This window comes from Ochotona curzoniae, unplaced genomic scaffold (genome assembly GCF_017591425.1).
Source record: "Ochotona curzoniae isolate NIBS_2020 unplaced genomic scaffold, NIBS_Ocur_1.0 contig_2723, whole genome shotgun sequence".
NCBI lineage: Eukaryota > Metazoa > Chordata > Mammalia > Lagomorpha > Ochotonidae > Ochotona > Ochotona curzoniae.
In genome coordinates, this window is record NW_024465573.1 from 29,411,134 (window position 1) to 29,433,248 (window position 22,115).

Below are 22,115 nucleotides of genomic sequence, written 5' to 3' on the forward strand. Positions count from 1 at the left end.
TATGTGTGTGTCACAAGAAATATATTTACAAAAGCAGATTACTTTGATGAATAAAGTTTGATTAATCTAAATTAGTGTGCTGCTTCCAAAATTCATAATCATGGGCCTGGCACAATAGCATAGGGGTTAAAAGTCCTCTCCTTGAATCCACCGGGATCCCATGTTGTCACCGGTTCTAATCCCGGCAGCCCCACTTCCCATCCAGCTCCCTTCCTCTGGCCTGGGAAAGCAGTCGAGGACGGCCCAAAGCCTTGGGACCCTCCACCCACCTGGGAGACCTGGAAGAAGTTCCTGGCTCCTGGCTTCGGACTGGCTCAGCTCTAGCCTTTGCAACCACTTGTGGAGTGAACCATCAGACAAAAGATCTTCCTCTCTGTCTCTCCTCCTCACTGTATATCTGCCTTTCCAATAAAAATGAATCTTAAAAAAAAATCATAGTCATGACAAAAATTTAAGAGTAAAAATTTGCAATGTAAATGGAACCAGTACAAATTATATCAGACAAGTGTATCTGCATGAGTCTATGCCTGCATTTACTTGATTTTATATTATTTTTTAAGTTATATTGGAGGAAATTGTACTGGAGAGACACATTTTAAAGCAGAATTTAATGACAGTGAAACATGTACCCTATAAACTCACAAATGATAAATAGTAGATAGTGGTAGGAGATAGTTACACTTACACAGTGTAACTATCTTTATAATAATGTATGAGCTTACCTTATACGTTTAAGAACTTGAAGATTACTAAATACAAAGTTAAGGAAAGAGGAAAGAAACGAAGGATAGGAGACAGAAAAAAAACAAGAAGCAGTGACAAATGAAAAAAAAAAGGTTGAAAAGGAAGGAAAATAACTCTGAAATTAAAAAGGAAGGTCAATTTATTAAAGTAATTTAATTATGAAATCATCATCTCACATTTACCACTCAGGCATACTTCTGTTGTGAATAGAGCAATGGCTCTAATATTATGCAGTCTATAAATGTTAAGCCATAGTCAAAGTATTGTTACCTTAATATGTTCTTTTATGCTGCAAGGATTTTTCAGCTGCAAAAACTCCAAGGAGAACTTAGAAATATGAAAGTAAACTCGAAGGATTTGTACAAGTTACTGAGTCAGTTCATTGATTAACATACAAACAAAAAACCCAGACTCCTACTTTTGGATGTTTTCTGAATTTATTGATTCTACTTAGTTTTAATAAAATACACATAGAAAATAACATATCTTAACAGGAATGAATACATATTTGTGACCTAGCAATGGGAAATTCTTGTACCAAACTGGATGCAAAATTAAATTTTACTGAATTTTCCTGGAAGATAAAACTGTGCTTCTTGCGTGTGTTGAATCATTTATCAAATTATGATTCTTTTAAATCACGAAATTTTTTTGTGATTATTACAGGATATATAAATCTTCCTCCTGCTGGTCAGTTTGAGAAAGGAAGTTTGTGGGTTGGGAGAGATGACATGCTGGTAATGGCTCGATTGGCTAATCCTCCATATCAAGTACCAGGATCCCTCTGGGTCTCAATTCATGTCCACGCTGTTCCATTTCCCATCCAGCTCCCTACTTGTGTCTGGGAAAGCAGTAGAGGATGAGCCAAAGCCCTGGGATCCTGCACCCATGTGGGAGACCCAGAAAAAGCTTCTGGCTCCTAGTTTTGAATTAGTTCAGTTCTGGCCATTACAGCCATTTGGGGAGTGAAGCAGCAGATGGAAGATCATTCTCTCTGCCTCTCCTTTTCTCCTTAAATTTGACCTGCATTTTCAACAAAAATAAATAAACCTTTTAAAAAATAATAATAAATGAGAACAGGCACCTTTTCTGTCTGACCTACCTCAGCCCATTCCGTGGAACCCAGAAGTCCAAACTCTTCTGCATCCCAGCTAGCAAAAATGATAGTTCTCCTAGGTTTCCAACCTGCAGTCATTATAAATATATGTGGTTAGATACACCTGTGGTTAGATAAAGGGAAACTAGACCAGTCATTGTTGCCATCACCTAACCATAGAAATGTTATTTACCTTTAGTTATCAGTTTTCCAAAACTCTGGGCAATTTCTTGCAAAACAGCAGTTCCACTGGTTGGGTCAATACCTCCAAACACCCAAGAATCCCGGTGACCTCCCAAAATGACATACCTATCTGCAAAATAATGTGTTCAAAAATCAACAACTTTAAATGCATAGGAAGTATGTATAATTCATGTTTTAAAATTAAACTTCCTTTTGCTTCCATTTCTTCCACGCAGAAAACAATCAACAATATAAAGTAAAACCTTCCTTCAGAGTTTTACACTTCTCCTCCCAAAATTTTGTAATTTCAGTCCAGCCAGAAAAAAGTGTCATGACTGAAGCTCACCTTTAGTTACTATTTAATTTTTGTAGAAACCAAATGTAAAGAAACACAAATCCAGTGAACTCACCAGGCTCCACGGATCCTGTGATAGTTCCAATTACGTTGTAAATTCTTGTGATTTTATTGATGTTATGAACATGCATTCTAACCTTCCTAGAATTTCAATAGGAATACATTACTTTGGATAGGGTGCTATGTCTACATTTTAACATTTCATTGTGAAAAACAATCTTATTGTGAAAAAATAATGGGGACTGTCAAGGCAGCATAGCAGGCCAATCTTCCACCTGTTCATGTCCCAGGTGCTCCACTTCTGATGCAGTTCTCTTATTACGTCTTTGGGAAAGCAGAGGAGAATGGCTCAAGTCCTTGAGACTCTGCACCCACACGGCTAACTTGGAGGAAGCTGAGTCTTCTGCTTGCCTCAGCTCTGTGCAGCCATTTGGGCAGTGACCCAGCAGATGGAAGACCTTTCTCTCTCTCTTCTCTCTTTGTCTCTCATTCTTCCCTGAAAAATCTGCCTTTTTTTTTTTTTTAAGATTGTTTTATTTTTATTTGAAAGTCAGATATACAGTGAGGAGGAGAGACAGAGAGAAAGATCTTCCCTGCGATGGTTCACTCCCCAAGTGAGCACGACAGCAGATACTGCGCCGCCGATCCAAAGCCAGGAACTTCATCCGGGTCTCCCATGTGGGTGCAGGGTCCCAAAGCTTTGGGCCGTCCTCAACTGCCTTCCCAGGCCACAAGCAGGGAGCTGGATGGGAAGTGGAGCTGCCGGGATTAGAACCGGTGCCCATGTGGGATCTCAGAGGATTCAAGGAGAGGACTTTTAGCTGCTAGGCCACAGCGCCGGGCCCAAAATCTGCTTTTCAATTAAAAATAAGTAAATGGTAAGCAATAAACAAGGGACAAGTTACTGTAAAAGTTACCTCCGTTCAATCATAAAAAAAGCAATGCAACACAGGTGTGCTTAGAAAAATAAATGAAACATTGTACACTAGGACAAATAATTATCATGTATTCACCATATAAATATAACAATTGTCAGCACTGCTGTGCCACGTGTAAAGCAATTGCGGATATCAAGATAATTTACTAAGTCTTAAGCAGATAATGAAAGCTGAATTTTTAAATAAGGTGAACAGTTAACATTTTTTCTTCCTGATAGTATGTTGTTGATATTTACTAATAATTGAAAATATTGTCTTTCGGGCCTGGCGCGGTGGCACAAGTGGTTAAAGGTCCTCGCCTTGCACGCCCGGGATCCCATATGGGCGCCGGTTCTAATCCCGGCAGCCCCGCTTCCCTTCCTGCTCCCTGCCTGTGGCCTGGGAAAGCAGTCGAGGACGGCCCAAAGCTTTGGGACCCTGCACCCTTGTGGGAGACCCGGAAGAGGCTCCTGGCTTCGGATCGGCATAGTATCGGCCCGTTGCGCTCACTTGGGGAGTGAATCATCGGACGGAAGACCTTCCTCTCTGTCTCTCCTCTCTGTATATCCGCCTTTCCAATGAAAAAATAATAAAAATAAATCTTTAAAAAAAAAAAAAGAAAATATTGTCTTTCAAAATACCTTTGGTATCCATTCTAAAATTTTTCAAGTACTTATGTGTAAATCCTTTATTACAAAACGAGAAAGACAGCCTGTAACATAATAAAGGAGACCATATTATATTAGCCTATCACTTGGATCTGTGTTTATGGTAATTCCTGCTGCTCAGGTAATTTTTGTCAGATGATGGAAATAGTAAATGCAGGTACTTTGTTAAAGAACTTGTGAGAATGTTGACTCCAAAAATTACAACGAATTCCATTTTTCGATGAAAATTTGGGACGCTCCTGCTAAAATGAACACGTTCATAATTAAATTTCCTGAGCCTTCATTGTTAGTTCTGATTTGAAGTAGAAACTGAAATCGTCATTCATGAATTACAATTCAGCAGTTTAGGAAACAAGAGAAAAACACGAGCAAACTCAGTCAGACAAAAAAAAAAAAAAAACAACCACTCACTTGATGAATGAACAATAATATGTGAAAATGGTAAGCTGCTTTTTAACAAAGAAACAAAAAGCCTGAAATGTCTTTGATTATACTAAGAGTGGGAGGATCTCGTTGTTCCTCATTTGTGGTTCTTTGTTGTACACATCAGTAAGCTGCCAAGCCAAAATTCTTTAAGTGCAGAATTTGGTCCTTTTCTCCCCAAAATATTAAGTTGATGAATTTATATAGAGAAATAGTATTCAACTAAAAGTATCTTCAAGAGAAAAATTTTTTACCTCTTCCTTTGACCTAATGTAATCCATATATAGCATTTTTCCATGCTCAGCTTCTTTAAAAATTTATTTTTATTTGAAAGGCAGAGTTTCAGAGAGGACAGAAAGGTCTCTCATCTATGGTTTCACTCCCCAAATGGCTGCACAGCCAGAGTTAAGCTGAAAAGTAGCCAGAAGCCAGGAGCTTGTTCTGGGTCTCCCAAATGGGTGCAGAGTAAAGGACTTGAGCCACCTTCTCTGCTGAATTTCCAGGTAATAAACAGGGAGCTGGATCACAGTGGAGCAGCTGGGAGGTGGATCAGCAATCATATGGGATTTAAACGTCCACTTATGGTGGATGTTTAGTCTATTACGCTAGTTCAGTAAAGACTGAACTAAGAAAAATACAGTTACTACAGATGTTAAATTGGTACTCAAATGTAATACATTTTGAGGCTCCATGAAACTAATATTCATATTACTATTGGAAGAATCCAATATTCTAAGTATCATGAGACTCTCATAAGATTATCAGTTGTTCACTGATGAAAATGAGACATGGAGATAAGCAAAAAAAAATACCTGAACAGTTATCTTGACATTTTTACATGGAAATGTAAAGCTTTTCCAGGCTATGAAAATAGCATGGCATTACCTGAAAGACTCACTGCTGGCAAAGCCAGGCCCAATTCTATACCCCACATTAAGAGCGCCCTTCCAGCTCTCATCTGGTGGAGCGTTTCCTCCCAAATACCTGTTAAGAGAAAAGCAAAAGACTGAGAATCACAATTTGCAAGGGGCAGCCATGGGGCTAATATTGCATCTATACGTCTAAGAAATACTTATTGAGCATTTAGTAAGTTACTTTATTTTTTTAAGATTTATTTGTTTTCATTGGAAAAGCAGATTACAGAGAGAAGAAATCGAGAGAAAGATCTTCCACCCATTGGTTCATTCCACAAATAGCCACAACTGCCAGAGATGAGCTGATCTGAAGCCAAGAACTTACATATATATATTCCTGTGGGGCTTACATTCTACTGACACACCCATAACTGAGATATATACAACATGCTACTGATAACTGCGAAGGAGAGAGAGAGAGGAAAAAAAAAAAAACAGAATAGTAAAGGAAGATGGACAGAACCAGACTTTGGGGCTGATGTCGTGATGTAGTGGGTTAAGCCATCGGCTGTGTGTCAGTTTGAATCCCAGATGTTCCCCATTACAATCTGGCTCTCAATGTGCCTAGGAAAAACAGTGGAAGATGGTTCAAATGCTTAGGAGATGATGAAGTTCTTGGCTTCTTCCTGGCTCAGCCCTGACCCTGCACCAGTGAATGGAAGGCCTGTCTCTTTGTCTCCTTTAAGAATAAGCCCTCTGCTCTTGATTCTAATGACTTACACAGAGAGCCACCAACTGCAAGAATTCATGACTGTTAGGGGAGAAAAATTAATTTGCACCGAAGCTGCTAATTCCATTGTAGGTCCTCATTTGAAAGCATGATTAGGTTGTGCTAATTGACACAAGGAGGAAGGGTAGAAGTGAGGGAGGCAGAGTAGAGTGGGAAGTATCCTTATGCTCTTAAATCTACATATAAAATACATGAAATTTGCTCTCATTATAAATCTTTAAAAGCTAAAAAATTGAAGTTGGGATTTAATAAAGCAACATCAATTATAGGATACAATAAAAGCAGGTCTTGTACACTGTACTCCAGCTAGTGTACTATGCATTTTACATATATGATATCAAAGTGACCCTATCAGGGAGAGGCAGTTACTGTCTTCAGCTTGTAGATAAAGAAAAAGAAAAGGAAGATTATGTGATTGGTATAAAGTCACATATCAAGTAAATTGTTGAACATTATCATATTTTAAACTATAGGCCAAGTATAAATACACATCTAAGGAATCTAACAAAATCCAACCACTTAAGAAAGGTCAAACCAATATTTCTATCCTTTGACATTTAACCACTTCAATAGAGCAATGCTGTAGGATTAATTCTTATTTACAACACTCACCTTTAATCTCTGGAGAGAAAAGATGGTATTAGTGAGGACATTTAGCCTAGTGGTTTGGATGCCAGTGAAAGATGCTACGTCCTATCACAGTGTTGTGGTTGGAAACAGCTACAGCTATTGCCAGTCCTGAGAGTTTCTGCCTTATGAGAGGCCTGAATTCAGTCCCTGGCTTTGGGAGTTAGCCAGTGAATGGGAGTACTCTGTTTCTGTGCTTCTTAAGTAAATTAATTTTAAAAATGGCTCTCAATTCTTTACTGAACTTTCCACTTGGTTTGTCATGTATGCCCTCTTTATTATTTATCTTCATTAAACTTTGCTTAGGATGCTTACTTTTGAAAAAAAAAATAAATTGATATGTTCTTTCATTGCTACTTCCAGAATTTCTTTAAGGTCAAAATAACGTTAATTTTTAAAAATCAGAAGTAGAACATCTTGTTTAAAATATCTTAATTTCATATCTACGTAGAAGACTATACCGTAATAGTATTTCTGCATCATTGTATCCAATGGGATGAACAGGTATTTTGGGAATTCCCACTCCTTCTTCAACATTAAGTCTGAAAGTATATTCTGCAAAAGCAAGCCCATAAATGAAAACAATTGAATAATCTAAATAAGATGTATACAGGAATTTATTTTAATACTGTTTCATATTTGCTACACATTTTCAAGTAAATAAAAATTTGCTAAAAAGCTCAACAGTTGTTTTTACTTCTTAAAAATGTGATTTAGTAAATTTTGAATCATTGGTGTTAAGATGAAATCAATTAGAGATATTACAATTTCCAAAATTTTTGACAATTCACATAATTCTCTTAAAATTTAAAAGTCTTTTATTTCTTCAAGATTATCTATAGCCTTTTTAAAGAAGTTTCAGTTGGACACCTGCAAAATGTGTACCAGATTTTGAAAACAGAAATGCATGAAAACAGTAACCAAAAGGATTTTGTGAGATTTGGAAACTAATGAAAAATATATTTTTCACAATCATACAGTGTTCTCTTTAAATGTAGATTGGGAAGTATTTTCAGCCTTAAAATCTCATTGAGGCTTTGGCTTCCAACCAAGAGGGATAAAACAGACAGGATTTAGCTTCACATTTGCAGCAATCTACAATTATAGTAATGATAGAAAATATGAAACTGCAGTTTTACATAAGATATGTATTTCTTTGGTTTTTATTTGGAAAGCAGAGTAATAGAAACGGAGAGTCAGAGAGACAGATAATAAGATGAAGAGATCCATCTACCTACTCCCCAGATGGTTGCTATCATCCTGGCTAGGCCAGGTCTTCCAGGAGCCTGGAATTCCATCCTGGTGTCCCACAGTGGGCACCGGGGTGGCAGGGGGGCCCTCATCTGGACCATCTTCTGCCGCCTTTACAAGCATATCAACAGAAAGGTGGTTGTAACCAACTTTATTATTTTTTAAAGATTTATTTATTTTTATTGGAAAGGCGGATATACAGAGAGGAGGAGAGACAGAGAGGAAGATCTTCCGTCATATGGTTCACTCCCCAAGTGACCACAACGGCTGGAGCTGAGCCAGTCCAAAGCCAGGAGCCAGGAGCTCTTCCGGGTCTCCCATGTGGGTATAGGGTCCCAATGCTTTGGGCCATCCTCAACTGCTTTCCCAGCCCACATACATGGAGCTGGATGCGAAGCAAGGCTGCTGGGATTAGAACCGGTGCCCATATTGGATCCTGATGCATGCAAGGTGAGGACCGTAACCACTACGCTACCGCGCCAGGCCCCATAAGCAACTTTATAACTGGCTGCTGGATCTATGTCATGCATAGATTGAACCACAGCTTGCAAAACCTGCATCCCATGACTGAGCTCTGAATTGAGTCCTGGTGGCTCTGCTTCTGATCCAGTATATTCCAATCAATGTTTCTGAGAGATCAATTTTCAGTAAATTTAGCTAGACATTTAATTTAATCCATTAAATTCAAAAGGTGCTTTTTGGTGTAAATTCTCATGAAAGGATCAAGAATAACCACAAACATTTTGAAAAGGGATACGTTGTAAGTCTGAAGACTTGCCTGTTTGGAAAAAAATTTAGAAGATTGGAATTCAGTGGAATTCTAGTCCAGCAACATGATGCTCACATCGGGGTAGGTCTTTGACCTAACAACTAAGATGATGCTTAGGACATTGGATGAGGTTTAGGGATGCCTGCGTTCAAATGCGATCTCAATTCCACCTTCCTGTGAATGCATGCTCTAGTAGGCAGCAGATGACACCTCAGTAGTTTAAGACCCCCACCTTGTTAGGACTCCTGCACTGAGCGGTCAGCTCCTGGGTTCAGTCTGTCTGTCCTTCAGCTGCTGTGGGTATTTGGGGAATGAATCAGCAAAAGTGAGTTCTTTCTGTCTCTCTCGGTCTTTTTGCCCTACAAATGATGAAAATAAAGATTGTCGTACTAAGGGTTGACTCATGCACTACTGCTGGAACGTAAGAAGGTTCAATTGCCTCAGGAAACAACTTGGAGCCTTCTTATTAGAAAATTGAAAATCCGGGCCCCGCGCAGAGTGGCCTACCGGCTCAAGTTCTTGCATTGAACGCGCCTGGATCCCATATAGGCGCTGGTTCTAATCCCGGCATCTCTACTTCCCATCCAGCTCCCTGCTTGTGGCCTGGGAAAGCAGCTGAGGACGGCCCAAAGCTTTGGGACCCTGCACTTGCATGGGAGACCTGGAGGAAGTTCCTGGCTCCTGGCTTCGGATCAGCACAGCACCAGCTGTTGTGGTCACTTGGGGAGTGAATCATCGGACGGAAGATCTTCCTCTCTGTCTCTCCTCCTCTCTGTATATCTGACTTTGTAATAAAAATAAATATTTAAAAAAAAAGAAACAAAGAAAGTTGAAAATCCATTTACTAAATTATCCAGTGATTCTATTTCCAAGTATTTACTCAGGAAAAATGGAAGTATATGTACATACATAACTTTTACAAATGCATATAGCACATTAATGTGTAATAGCTCCCAGACTGAGAATGATCCAAATGTACAAAAAGTAGAAGGACAGACAAGCTTTGGTGTCAACATTCAAGGGAATTCCCATCAGCAATGATGACATAATGAACCGCTGATAGACACGGTGTGGATTGCAGTGCAGGATCAGGGCATTGGAGGAGCTGAAACGAAAGAATTCTGAAAGGATGAGAGAAAACATTTTGGGGGAAATGGATTTTTTTTTTTTAATTTTGGCTGTAAGAGATGGTTTCAATATATACCAAAATTCCAATTTTGTTTTTTAAATAACACTGTTAGAAAATTTTTTGACATCTTAAAAATTGGTGTATTACCTAACGATGAAGACAATTCCTGGGAAGTTCAGGAAACCTAAATTCCAGTTTGAGAAGAGCAGTATTCCTTGGGGTATGAGGAGCTGTGTGTCTGACCTTTACTCTGCCAAAGGTAGGCGAATTCCAGCCCACAGCCCATAGCCCACACTAAACAAAAATTTAAAGCTAAACTAGTGGAAGAGATACGCTTTTAACTTCCTAGCAATGGTATGCCAAAATGATATATTACAATTTTAGTTTGAACGTTATTCTTTTGATATTTGCTTTTGTCTGTCCAAAACGGCAAGAAATACTTTTGCAAAAACAGTGAACAGACAAGTTCATTGATTACCTTTAGCTGGATAGCCTGGAGTGAGTGGGTCACCAGCACCATTCAAATTTAACACATTTCCTCTCTGGGCGACAGTGCCTGGGAGATTCCATCCTTTGGGATATGGCTGTACCTCAGGGGCAAAGTAGTCAGCTGGATCTGAGTACAAGATGATCCCTATGGCTCCCGCTAGCATGGCATTCTTAACCTGTAGGGAAAGCGTGTGACTGATAATACAGGAATGGCACGATTAGCTTATTGTTTTTAAAAGCACTAACCTAACAATGTAAGGAAACAAACATTACTTTTTTTTTATTATACCATTAACACATTCAATTACCTTTGCCTTGAATATAATTTCCTTTATTGGTGCCCTGACCAATGCCTATTTATTCTATGAAACAGGTTATCATCTCTTCAATGAAGTATTCCTATTATTTCCAAACTGAAAATTAACGTCTCCTTTCTTCTTTGCACTTCCATGTTTTGTTAAATTTCTGTGACAAAACATGCTATAGGTTACTAGTCTTTTATGTCTATTTCTCATACCTAACTGACAGTTTTATTGAGACAATGCCCTATGTATTCTTTGTATTTAAATATTTTCTACCCCAAATCTCACACACCAAATAATAAGCATGTTATAAAATATGTGTGAAACTCACCTGATACAGATTTTTATTGAGAAGAGTCTTACTATATGAAAAACTGCCTAGGGTATTTTAATAAGAATATTCCTAACAATCCAAATTGGATAAGAATAGGACAGACAGCCTGGGGTCTGCTACGGTAGCCTAGTGGCTAAAGTCCTTGCCTTACAAGTGCCAGAATCACCTATGGGCACCAGTTCTAGTCCTGGAGGCCCTGCTTCCCATCCTTCTCCCAGACTGTGGCCTGGAAAAGCAGTCGAGGATGGCCCAAAGCTTTGGGACCCTGCACCCATATGGGAGACCTGGAAGAGGCTCCTGGCTCCTGGCTTCGGATTGGCTCAGCTCCCGCTAGCTGTTGCTGCCACTTGGGAAATGAATCATTGGATGGAAGATCTTCTCTGTCTCTCTTCTTTTTTTTTTCCCAATAAAAATAAAATAAATGTTAAAAAAAAAAAAGAACAATCTACTCTGTGAGAAACTGAATTCTTCATTACAAAAAGTATTGTAACTGAAGATTTTTAACACATTTTTTAATATTCAGGAACAATTTTGTTATGTATCAGTGGAAACATAACCTGTCATAAATTTTTGAAAGAACATTAGGTTGTGCCAATCAAACTTTTGATAGAATGTACATTATGGTTTAGTCACTTCTTCTAAGATTTCATTCTGCAAAATTAACACAAATTTGGACATAGATGTTCACATGAATTTACCAATACAAGAATTACTTATATTGGTAAATTTAAGATGAGCAAATAATTCATCAACAAAGAAGTGATTGAATACATTGCTTGTCAGTTCTGCTAAATATGCCATCATTTGAATTATTAGTGAAGTATTTAACAAATTGCTACCATCAGATATGATGCTAAGTTCTCTGACAGATAAAAAGTCATTTAATCCTAAGCAGGACACTGTGAGGCTGCTGTCATTACCATTTACATGTTATACACGGGGAGCTTTGGCATAGTCATTGAGTCACATAAATTATAATGAAAAATCTAGAGAACAATCCTGGACTAGCCTAATGGTAGTTGATAAGAATCTACGGATCAACGAACTTCACTACTATTATGTCACTCTCAGTGTGCTGACATAGAAAAATATGACCAGGCCTGGTGCGATAGCCTCACCTTGAACGTGCCTGGATCCCATATGGTGGCAGGTTCTAATCCCAGCAGCCCTGCTTTCCATCCAGCTCCTTGTATGTGACCTGGGAAAGCAGTTGAGGACGGCCCAAAGCATTGGGACCCTGTACCTGTGTCTGAAACCTGGAACAAGCTCCTGGTTCCTGGCTTCAGATCAGCTGCAGCTGTTGTGGTCACTTGGGGAGTGAACCATCAGACGGAAGATCTTTCTCTCTGTCTCTCCTCCTCTCTGTCTCTCTACCTTTCCAATTAAAATAAATAAATATTTTTAAAAAACATTAAAAATATGGCCAAGTGAAAAATAAATTGCCTAATGCAAAACATTATCTGTGTTTTAAAAATCTATATGTAAAGTATGCATATACATCAACAAATATATATTTACAATTCAAGAAATTGAGTCTAAAAAGAGTTACTAAGATTGATTATATTTGAACAATAAACTTGCATAATGGACTGGGTTTTTTGTGTTTTAGTTTATATAAATTTCCTTTCATAAATGTTTAATAACAAATATTACTTTGTAATAAAATAATTTAAAATTATTTCCCCTCATGTAAACTTCATGCTGCATAAAAGTAAGAATTTCTGTATACATAGAAAATAGCCACAGATCTTGCCGAACTGTGCCCATTGTCAGGTAAGGGGAACAGTGTAGCAAGTGTAAATTTGACGTTCATGGCGACTCTAGCCAGCGATATCGGTAGCTGAATGAATGGCCACATTCCAAAATCATTTTAAAATTGGTGAAGAGGTGATTTTTAAAGAAACCTTGGAAATCATGAAGCAGGCTGATCATTTACATTCAGGATATATCCACTCTCCTTTCCTCCAAAAAATAACACCATACTTTGTTTCCTCTGAAGATTTTCCCATATCTTGCAATAACAATCTTTCCAGTGCAGTTGATGTGCATTTCTCGTTGAAGTTTAAAGAAATCTTCTGTGCGAGCATAATTCACATATACAAGATCTCCCTAGGAGGGAAAGATGCAAGACCGCTGAAATTAAGGAGAAAACCAGAAAAAAAGAAAAAAAGAAAAGAAACTTTGCTTCACAATATTGCATCATCCAAAGTTTTCTTTCCTTATTTGCAATTCATAAAAGACTCATGCCGATTTTGTAGTTTTTAGATTTTTACAGATTCAGAGAAGTTAAAAATTATGGTGACAAATGAGATATATTTAAACAGCATATTCTGCATGAAATTTCCAGTATGTTCTTGATAACGAGAAATGAAGAAATGTTATTTCAAGAACTTAAGTGGCCTGATCTACCAAAACATATGAACTGTGAAAAATTGAGACTATAGCCAATTAACAGAACTTACAAAAGCACCTGCTGCCATTAGTGAGTGGGAAGCGTATTTAGTTTTATTATGTCAGAGTGGTATTTCTTCATCAGGGTCAGTTTTCAATGTATTTGTTTTCTTTCTTTTCCTGGTATGATTTTTCTTATAAATCATATTGGTTTTACTTTTAGGGGATGTGTTCACAGTACTCAATATTGAATAACAGATTGGTGTGGATGACTCACTAACTGCCTTCATTTTAATCTGACACACAGGTTTTACTTAGCAGGAAAGTTTCAAACACTAGAACCAGCAAACAACTTTGTTTTACCTCTGGCGTGCCTTGTGGTGAGAAAGCATTATATGGTGGTACAATATTTGTAACATTCTCATACCCATCTGGTGGTGGCTCAAGGTATGTTGTTTTGAAAATCTAGCAAAAATAGAAAGACTCAAATTGAAGAGAATAATTTCAGGTTATTAGAAAAGCTTAATTCAGTTTTGGGCACTGACACATTCTGGAACTAGGTAGAGCATGATAAAGAACTTTCTCTCCAGAATAACAGAACTTTTACAAATGCTAGCGATTCTAGGAAACTTAAAGTACCCTTACCAAGTGTAAACACAGAATTTCGCAGGTGACACACTCTTGAGTTTTCCTTGTCTTACTGCTTTCCCAGCTTCCTTTGTGGGACCCTTTTCTATTATCTTCATTTAAAAATCACCCATATTTTCTCTCTAAAACACTACTGCCCTCATTCTATGTTCCTTTCCTCTGACATTTGGTTAATCATTAAAATTTCACCAACAGTTGATACGCTTATGAGTCCCAGGTTTAAGACCCTTATACTCAGACTTAAGAGCCTGGCTGTTATCTCAGACTGGGTGTCCAAATTGAACATACTAAAATGTGAATTTATTCCATCCCCACCCCCAATCCCAGGTCTGCTTCTAATCCAGAGTCACCCTAAACTCACATTTTACTTTCTTTCTCCAGTCAATCGCTAATGAAGTTCTACTAATACACTCCCTATTTCTTAAATCCATTCTAAGTAACATCTTTTACTGGAATTGTTGTTTTAAGACTGCGGCTTTAGTTGCTTGTCTGGTCTAGCTGTAATCTGTAGGCATCCTTGTCAATCTCAAATGACCCTCTAGCCACTTTTGTCATTGGCTCCTGAGGACAGAAATCCTTAGGAAAGCATGTCAGTCATTTTAGGGCCATCTCTAAAACAGATGTACAGTAATCTTTAATCACAGTCTACCCTGAATTTAACATTCTTGAAATGCAAATCTTAAGTTCTATCAATAAAACTAGGCTAGCTTATGTCTCCGAGGCTTTGTCAGTATTTTGTTTCCTGCCTAGAATATTCTTGTCTTGCTTTCTCATGTGATCGACTCCTTGTGTGCTTTCATAACATATTAACTCTTAGAAAGTTTTAAACTAACCCACAGGTTGGACTTGGTGGTGTTTCTTTGAAAAACAGCCCTATTCACATTGTTTATCACACTTACCTTACTCACACTGTTCATGACACTTACCATATTAACTGGATGAAATGCATTCCACTGATAGTCTCATCTTACTTGAGCAAAGCAACCATGTATTAATTTACTGATGGCCTCATGCCTAATGTGTGGTAGACTCCTAATATTTAGTTTGAACCTCGTTGATTTTTCTTTTAGAATTTAAGATCTATTGTGTTATTGACAAACTTCTATTTTTACTTAAACCTACATTCCAATCCACATAAAAGGGTGTGTTTATAAAACATGAAAAGTACAAACAATTCTATATCACCTCAATTCCATGTTCATTCACAATTGATATATAGTTGGAATGTGTCTCATTAGGATAAGAAAGGAGAACATCATAATGAACCAGCTTGGCTGAATCTAGTCCAAATTTCTTCCACTGGGTTTGGATTTGCTTGGCAAGCAGTAAATTTTGTTCTGTTCCTGCTAGATGAGGAAGTTTTGTAAAAGAGCTAAAACAAAGATAAAACACAAGTAAGAATTAAAAACTGCTTTCAGCTGATGTGCCTATTTTGATTGCATTATTGATCCTTTAAGCATTAAGCTTTCATATCCATATCAGAGCTTTATAAAAGCCCAACCAGAAATAACAACTTAGATATATGCCAATTTGGGGCCTGGCATGGTGGCATAACAGACCTATTCTTTGTCTGTTAGCACAAGCATCCTATGCGGGTTCTGATTTGTATCCTTCCTGCTTTGCTTCCAATACATCTCTACTTACAACCTCAGAAATCAGCAGAGGATGACCCAAGTCCTTGGGTCTCTATATCCATGTGGGAGACCAGAAGGAAGCTTAGGGTACCTGACTCCTGATCAGCTCAGCTTTAGCTATTGTGACCATTTAGGAAATGAGGCAGCAGATGAAAGACCTCTCTGTATCTCTCTCTCTGTAAAATCTACCTTTCAAATAAAGACAGATAAATCTTTATATAGATAAAGATATAATCTTTACATAAAGATTATATGTAAAAATAATTGTATATATATAATTGTATATATAATTATATATAATTGTTTATATATTGTATATACATATATGTATATATATATACCTTTCTAAAAATTCAGAGTGTAACAGCAGTTTCCCTATTGTGCTCCTTCAGGAAAGAACACATTTTACAGTAAATAAAATCTGAACAGGACCACACCCAGGAAGAAGGTCATGCTACTATCCCCACGGTGCTCCTTCTTGCTGTTCATCCACAAATACAGGGCAGTTTGTAAGAAAAAAAATAACCTTAACTCCAGGGCCAGAACAATACTTTTATATTTATCTCATACCATAGCTATACTTGCTGATTTTTCCTCTTGAGGCTGCCGCCTGTGTCCAGGCTTGCTAAGCTGACTTTGGGCAATGTCCTTGCAATTCTGTGTGTAACTGACTTGTAGCTCTGATGTGATATCATACACACATTTATTAGGAAGATTCATCTTCCATCAGGTAAATACTTTTTTAAAAAAATTTTATTTGTATTGGAAAGGCAGATATACAGAGAGGTGGAAGAGAAATAGAGAGAAAGATCTTCTGTTTGATGATTCACGCCCCAAGTGGCCACAACGGCTGGAAGGAGCTGAGCCAATCTGAAGCCAGGAACCAGGAGCCTCTTCCAGGTCTCCCACATAGGTGCAGGGTCCCAAAGCTTTGGGCCGTGCTCGACTGCTTCCCCAGGCCACAGAGGCAGGGAGCTGGATGGAGAGTGGGGCCACTGGGACTAGAATTTGTGGGACCCTGGTACGTTCAAGGTGAGGACCTTAACCTCTATGCTATCCTGCTGGGTCCAGGTAAATACTTTTTAAAAACATTTTTACACGCCATCTTCCATTGGAATCTGTAGAGCAGTTATTATTATTATTATTATTATTATTATTATTATTATTATTAAGCAGTATAACTTTTTTCCATTTTTTAAATTATATTTTTGACAATCTTTACATAGTTAATTAGGCTAAAAAGTTTCAAGGGCTACAGGAATGTGGGCAAGACTGTTATTTCCACATTGTTTCCTTCATGTATCTGAGGTAAAGGGGGATATTACAGGAGAAGCCCCACCCAGTCTCCCACCCACCCCAGGTCCCCTGACGTGGGCCCCATCTTTCTCTCTCTCTCTTTCTTTCTCTCTCCTTCTCTCCCACCCCGTCTTTCCCTCTCTTATTCTCTGTGTCCGTGGGCATGTCTTAACGTATCATCAATCCTTACTTCACACCATACACAAAAATTAACTTGAAATGGATCTTTGGCCTATATATACAAATGTAAATTATAAAACCACCAAAGAATAAAACTGAAGGGAGATGTTTGCAATCTTCTCATAGGCATGGTGGACTGAAACACAGTAAATGGCCTTTATTAAAAGTTTAAATGATTGCCTTTCAAAAACACCATCAAGTCATTTTTGAATTCTCTATTGTGGGAATAGAGTTGTGATATGGCAGGGAAAGCACTGGCTGTGATACCAACATCCCTTATCAGTGCCACTTCTTAGTTTGGCTGCTCTACTTGTGAGCCAGTTCTCTGCTAATGGCCTGGGAAAAAGCAGCAGGAGATGGCCCAAGTGTTTAAACTCACACCAACCATTTAGGAAACATGAATGATGCTCCTCACTTCCGCCTTTAGCCCGGCCCAGCCCTGGCCATTGCAGCCATGTGGGGAGCGAACTAGCGTAAGGAAGATCTCTCTATATCTCCCTAAGAAATCTCATTTTTAAAAAATGTTACACATATGCCTGTTGCAACTCAGCTCTTCAGACCCAGTCATTCCATTGGAAATAAAAACAAATCCACTTAAAGACATCATTCATGGAAGTTTCATTCACAATAATAAAATTAAAAACAATTCAAATATTCCTCAACTGTACACTGCAGTGTGTACACACACACACACGTAATATATGTATGTATATATACAAAGGAAGACTATACAACAATAAAACAACGAACTACTGGAGTACACAATGACCTGAGTGAATCACAAAACTGTTACTCTAAATAAAGAAAATCATTATAAGAGTACATAATATATGATTTCATTTACTTAAAATTCTATAAGATACAAATGTTTCTGGTGATCTAGGTAATCAGTGATTACCTTGGGTCAGGAATAAATTCCAGAATGAACTTCAAAAAGAATATATATTTGCATTTTGGTGGAGGATGTGTGCCGAGTCCAGAATAATCTACCAGAACACTCTATATCTGTAAGTTTTACAGAGTTGTTTAACTTGTGGCAGGCATTTACCTTCTTTCCAGTAAATCATTGAGTCAATACCATGTAACTCTTCCTGACAGATTTTGGTGTGCTTAAGAAAGCTGTGCCGATTCAAAAAATATGAAGAATAAAGAGTCACATTCAGTTGCAGTCAAGAGCCATGAAGTTGAAACACCGCTCAGTAAGACTACCAGGTGTTTTTTGGCATACGGAATTAGGGAAGAAATTTCTATTTCTGTAACGGGGATGGATTTCAACCTACTAATGGTTAAAGAGACACTTTAAACAACATGAATGAGTGATGTATAGTTTTATACAAAGACTGCATGTAGCCAGTTTCAATCAACTTCTCACTCAGTGATGTTCTCAACACTATTTTTAAGAACGAATAAGAGAACAGAAACTCACCGAAGAAATGCTTTAATATTTTCAGCTTTCATCTCTGACAGCAGCTTCCACCGTAGGCTTTGACGATAGCGCACCGAAGTGGTTGTTTCTCTGAAAGGCTTAATAAACCAGCCTGAGGAAAAAAACATATATATGGATACGTAAGCACGCACAGATTTTGCTTTTAATATTTTGAAAAGTAGATGCAAGCAAAAAGCCCCTGTCCCCCACTCTGCCCCAGATCACTGTGGACTTTAAAAACAAAGGGGCCCCATTAAATACAGAGTATCTTTCTGGGTTGGTTAAAAGGCTTTCTTGGAGTGCTTGCTCCAGCAGCGCATATATTAAAAGGTTTGACTTTGAGTGATTGTTCTAGATTTTCTCACATGTTAGACATTAAAGCCAGGGCCTTCTTGTTTTCTCCTGTGAATCTAGTTTTTAAGACAGTAGTTCTTAGTACACACACACCCTCAAACACACCCATACTCAGGCTTCTCCTTCCACAACTTTAAGAATCAGAGAAGCTCAGTTCTTGTAGCTCTGTCGCATACCTTGGTAATTCTGATTCAGTGTTGTTTGGAAATGAAACCATTTTTCCCGTTCCAGAGGAGAGGGACAGTTTTAAAGCAGTTTCGGAAAAGCCCCTAGGAGGAGCCTCCCGGAGCATTAACATGGTGCATTCATCTTCTACTTTTGCTGAAATTCGCAGGGTTTGCCACATAAGAGGTCACTAGCCGTTGCTACCCAGCCCATAGCCCAGGCCCTTCCAGCTCCACGCTTTTTTACTTCACCTGCCTCCTGCAGCTGTTGTGCCAAGGCTAGCCAGCCTTCGGTCCGAGATGAAGCATGGGGGATTACAACTTACCCACCATAAATCCTGCCAGGAAAGACGCCAGAGCTACAGCCAAGCACATCGAAAGGTACAGACGGCCCCTGGAGTTGGCCATGGCTTCTTCTGCGCGGAGCCTTGAGCGCCTGCTGTTGTCGGGAACCTGGGGGCTGCAGAGGAGCGTGAGCCTGAGCGCCCAGAACGCCTTGAGCTCCCAAGTTGAGGCCGCTGACCTTGGTCAACCCCGCCTCCACCCCTCCCAGTCCGTGCAGAGAAAGTAAAGCAAAGCAGAGAGCTGTGGCCAACCTCAGCCTGGCTGGAATTGTCCCCAGGAAAAAGAGAAAGTGCTGCAGGGGGAGGAGGAGCTCGTGCTGTAGGCAGGCAACTTTCACTCTGAAAAGCGGGCAGGAACTGTTGAACATGTCCTATCATTTCCTAAAGAACTCAGCTAGGGCCTCTGTTAGCCCTGTCCCAAGAACCGCTGAACCTCTGCAGTACATGTCTGCACTGTTTTCCCCCGTTCCTGGCTGTCATTAGTCTGTCCCAGTTTCCAACTAGTCAGACTCAAGAATTTCTGTTTGCTGGATCGTCACTGGCAAGGGAGGTAGCATCAATACTTATGCCTTGCTTCTTCTTTCCCTAAACAAGGTTTCAGATTTATATGACCCTGCTTCGCCTCCCTGAACTGGTGCTTTTAGCTACCTGACTAGATTGTTGAAGGCCCAAAGAAGTAAAATTAAATATTGAAAGCCCTTGCACTCAAATAGCATTCATTCTGTCCTGGGCTCATCATGATTTCCACAAAGCATTTCTCTTTAAAACTGTTCAGTTTTGGGAAAACAAACAAAAAAAAGGCTCTTGGACAGAACTCCTGCCTCCAATTGTTTTTAACAATCTTTGATCGGCTTACTTTAATTAAGCAAAAAACTTTGCAGCCCAAGCAAAATTGTTGAATGGTCTTTGGAAGGAGATGACACAGTTGGCGTTAGACTCCAGCATCTGCTGTGTTATCTGCAGCCCTGGTGGCTTAGGTGAGCACCTTTCTTGCTCCTAGCAAGATGCGAGAAGAGTCTAGTTTCATTTTCTGGGGTGTAATTGTTGATGAATATTGCTTGGAAATTTTGTAGAATTTCTAATTTCTAACCAACTACCCCTGGTGGCTTGGTCGAGGTATCTGCAGTCATGAATAGTTTCTGTGTCATTAAAGCCCCAACTAATCCAGGTCTTTTTTCAGTTGTGATCCTGCTATGGCTTGGATATAACTGAAGTGTGTTTCCCAGGAAATGTAAGTGTTAGAGACTTGATCCCTAGGATGGAGATGTTAAGAGGTGAGACTTTAACAGGTTTGCATGTGATGGATGAAGCGAATTCGATTCTTATGCCGATATTTAGAAAAAAATATTTTATTTAGCCGATTAAGAAACTAATTCTCAGAATGTACTGTAGTTAGTGGAGTAACCATAAGTCTCACAACACATCTTGAAGAGGACCTCTCTAGAGCATCCACAGTTATTTTATATGTTGTATTCTTAAATAATATTGGATTTTTTCATAATGTACTATCTGAATTAACAGGTAATAAGGATCTGCATGCTATACACAATACCAAATATTTGTGTTGCACATAAACATTTTGAAAATTTATTTTGTAATTTGTGAAGTTCTAGATCTGTAGCTTCTAAAAAATGTGCTATCCATGGGATCATTTGTATATAATATATATAAAAGTAGGTCAGAACCATCCCTAGGAAATTATGAGGATTTGACCCTTAACTTTAGGAAGCCTATAATACCTTATGAAAAAGCAAACAATGTTAATCAATTAAATGTAGATATTTCATAAAAGACAGATAATTACCTCAAATGGGAACGTTGTCGATGCCCCAAAAGGCGGCATCTGCAATCTGTGTCTTGGCAATCCATTGCAGAAAACCAGCTAGCTGATTCAGCAAGTCTTTGTTCTTTTCTAATATATGGAGGCTGCAAGCATTCAGAATTCTTAGTTAACATTATAACAGTTTTGATAGAAAACTGCCATCAAAATGTTTCTAATAATTAGTATATCTTTAAAAACCAATTTATTGGTTTATTTTCTTAGGTTGGGAGGTGGGTAGGCTAAGGCACTGCCATTTTTTGGTTTACTGCTCAAGTGCCTGCTGTCAGCCAGGGCTGGACCATTCCATAGCCAGGAACTTAGTCCAGGTCTCTCTATCACCTGGGCCACCCCAATTAACTGAGCCATCACCTGTTGCCTTCCGTTGTGAAAAAACAACTATCAAAACACAACTACCTAACCCAATTGTTAGAAGCCCGGTAGATACTTACAACTGTCAATGTGTACTTTGAGAAGCATTGTTGATTTATGCTAACTTTTTTGTTTTATCTTCAAAATTAAAAGACATAAGAAATGTTTGGTATTGGCAAACTGATCTCTCTATAAACCTGTTTGGTACACTTGACCTGTTCATGATTCAATGAGCCTTTAACATAACAAAACTCATCATTTTCTCAAGTCATCAGTTTAATTTTTCTAATGCAACCTTTTCCTTCTTTATTCTCACATCATAAAACAGGCAATCTTCTAACTCCAAGTCCCTTCAACTCTGAAATTATGGCAGAGTTTGAAAGCAAAAGATGATATATATACTAAAGGGCATGTATGTGTAGATTCCTTAATATGCATAGTAATACCCAATTTTAGTAAAGAAGAAATAATGTTTAGCAAGATGATAAAATGGATAGATATTTGTTAGACCTATAGCTTCATGTTATACATTATTCATTTTCAGATATTTCCCTGT

The 22,115-nt window shown here is 38.5% G+C and overlaps 1 protein-coding gene across 3 annotated transcripts in view; it reads right to left on the reverse strand.

The window, feature by feature from the left end:
• NAALAD2 (N-acetylated alpha-linked acidic dipeptidase 2) overlaps positions 1–21,237 on the reverse strand; it is a 37,730-nt gene extending 16,493 nt beyond the window's left edge. Inside the window, exons 1-12 of one of the 3 annotated variants that reach the window (XM_040977307.1) lie at positions 21,173–21,237; positions 19,351–19,484; positions 18,507–18,618; positions 15,156–15,342; positions 13,686–13,787; positions 12,915–13,040; positions 10,285–10,471; positions 7,119–7,212; positions 5,272–5,370; positions 2,434–2,519; positions 2,034–2,153; positions 1,847–1,929 (exon numbers count right to left, since the gene is read on the reverse strand). In XM_040977307.1, the coding sequence (XP_040833241.1) occupies positions 1,847–1,929; positions 2,034–2,153; positions 2,434–2,519; positions 5,272–5,370; positions 7,119–7,212; positions 10,285–10,471; positions 12,915–13,040; positions 13,686–13,787; positions 15,156–15,342; positions 18,507–18,618; positions 19,351–19,484; positions 21,173–21,237 (1,395 nt within the window). Of the gene's footprint in view, positions 1–1,846; positions 1,930–2,033; positions 2,154–2,433; positions 2,520–5,271; positions 5,371–7,118; positions 7,213–10,284; positions 10,472–12,914; positions 13,041–13,685; positions 13,788–15,155; positions 15,343–18,506; positions 18,619–19,350; positions 19,487–21,172 lie in introns of those variants that run through there. The other 2 variants (XM_040977308.1, XM_040977309.1) reach the window with 2 other exon arrangements.
• Between the last annotated feature and the right edge of the window lie 878 nt (positions 21,238–22,115).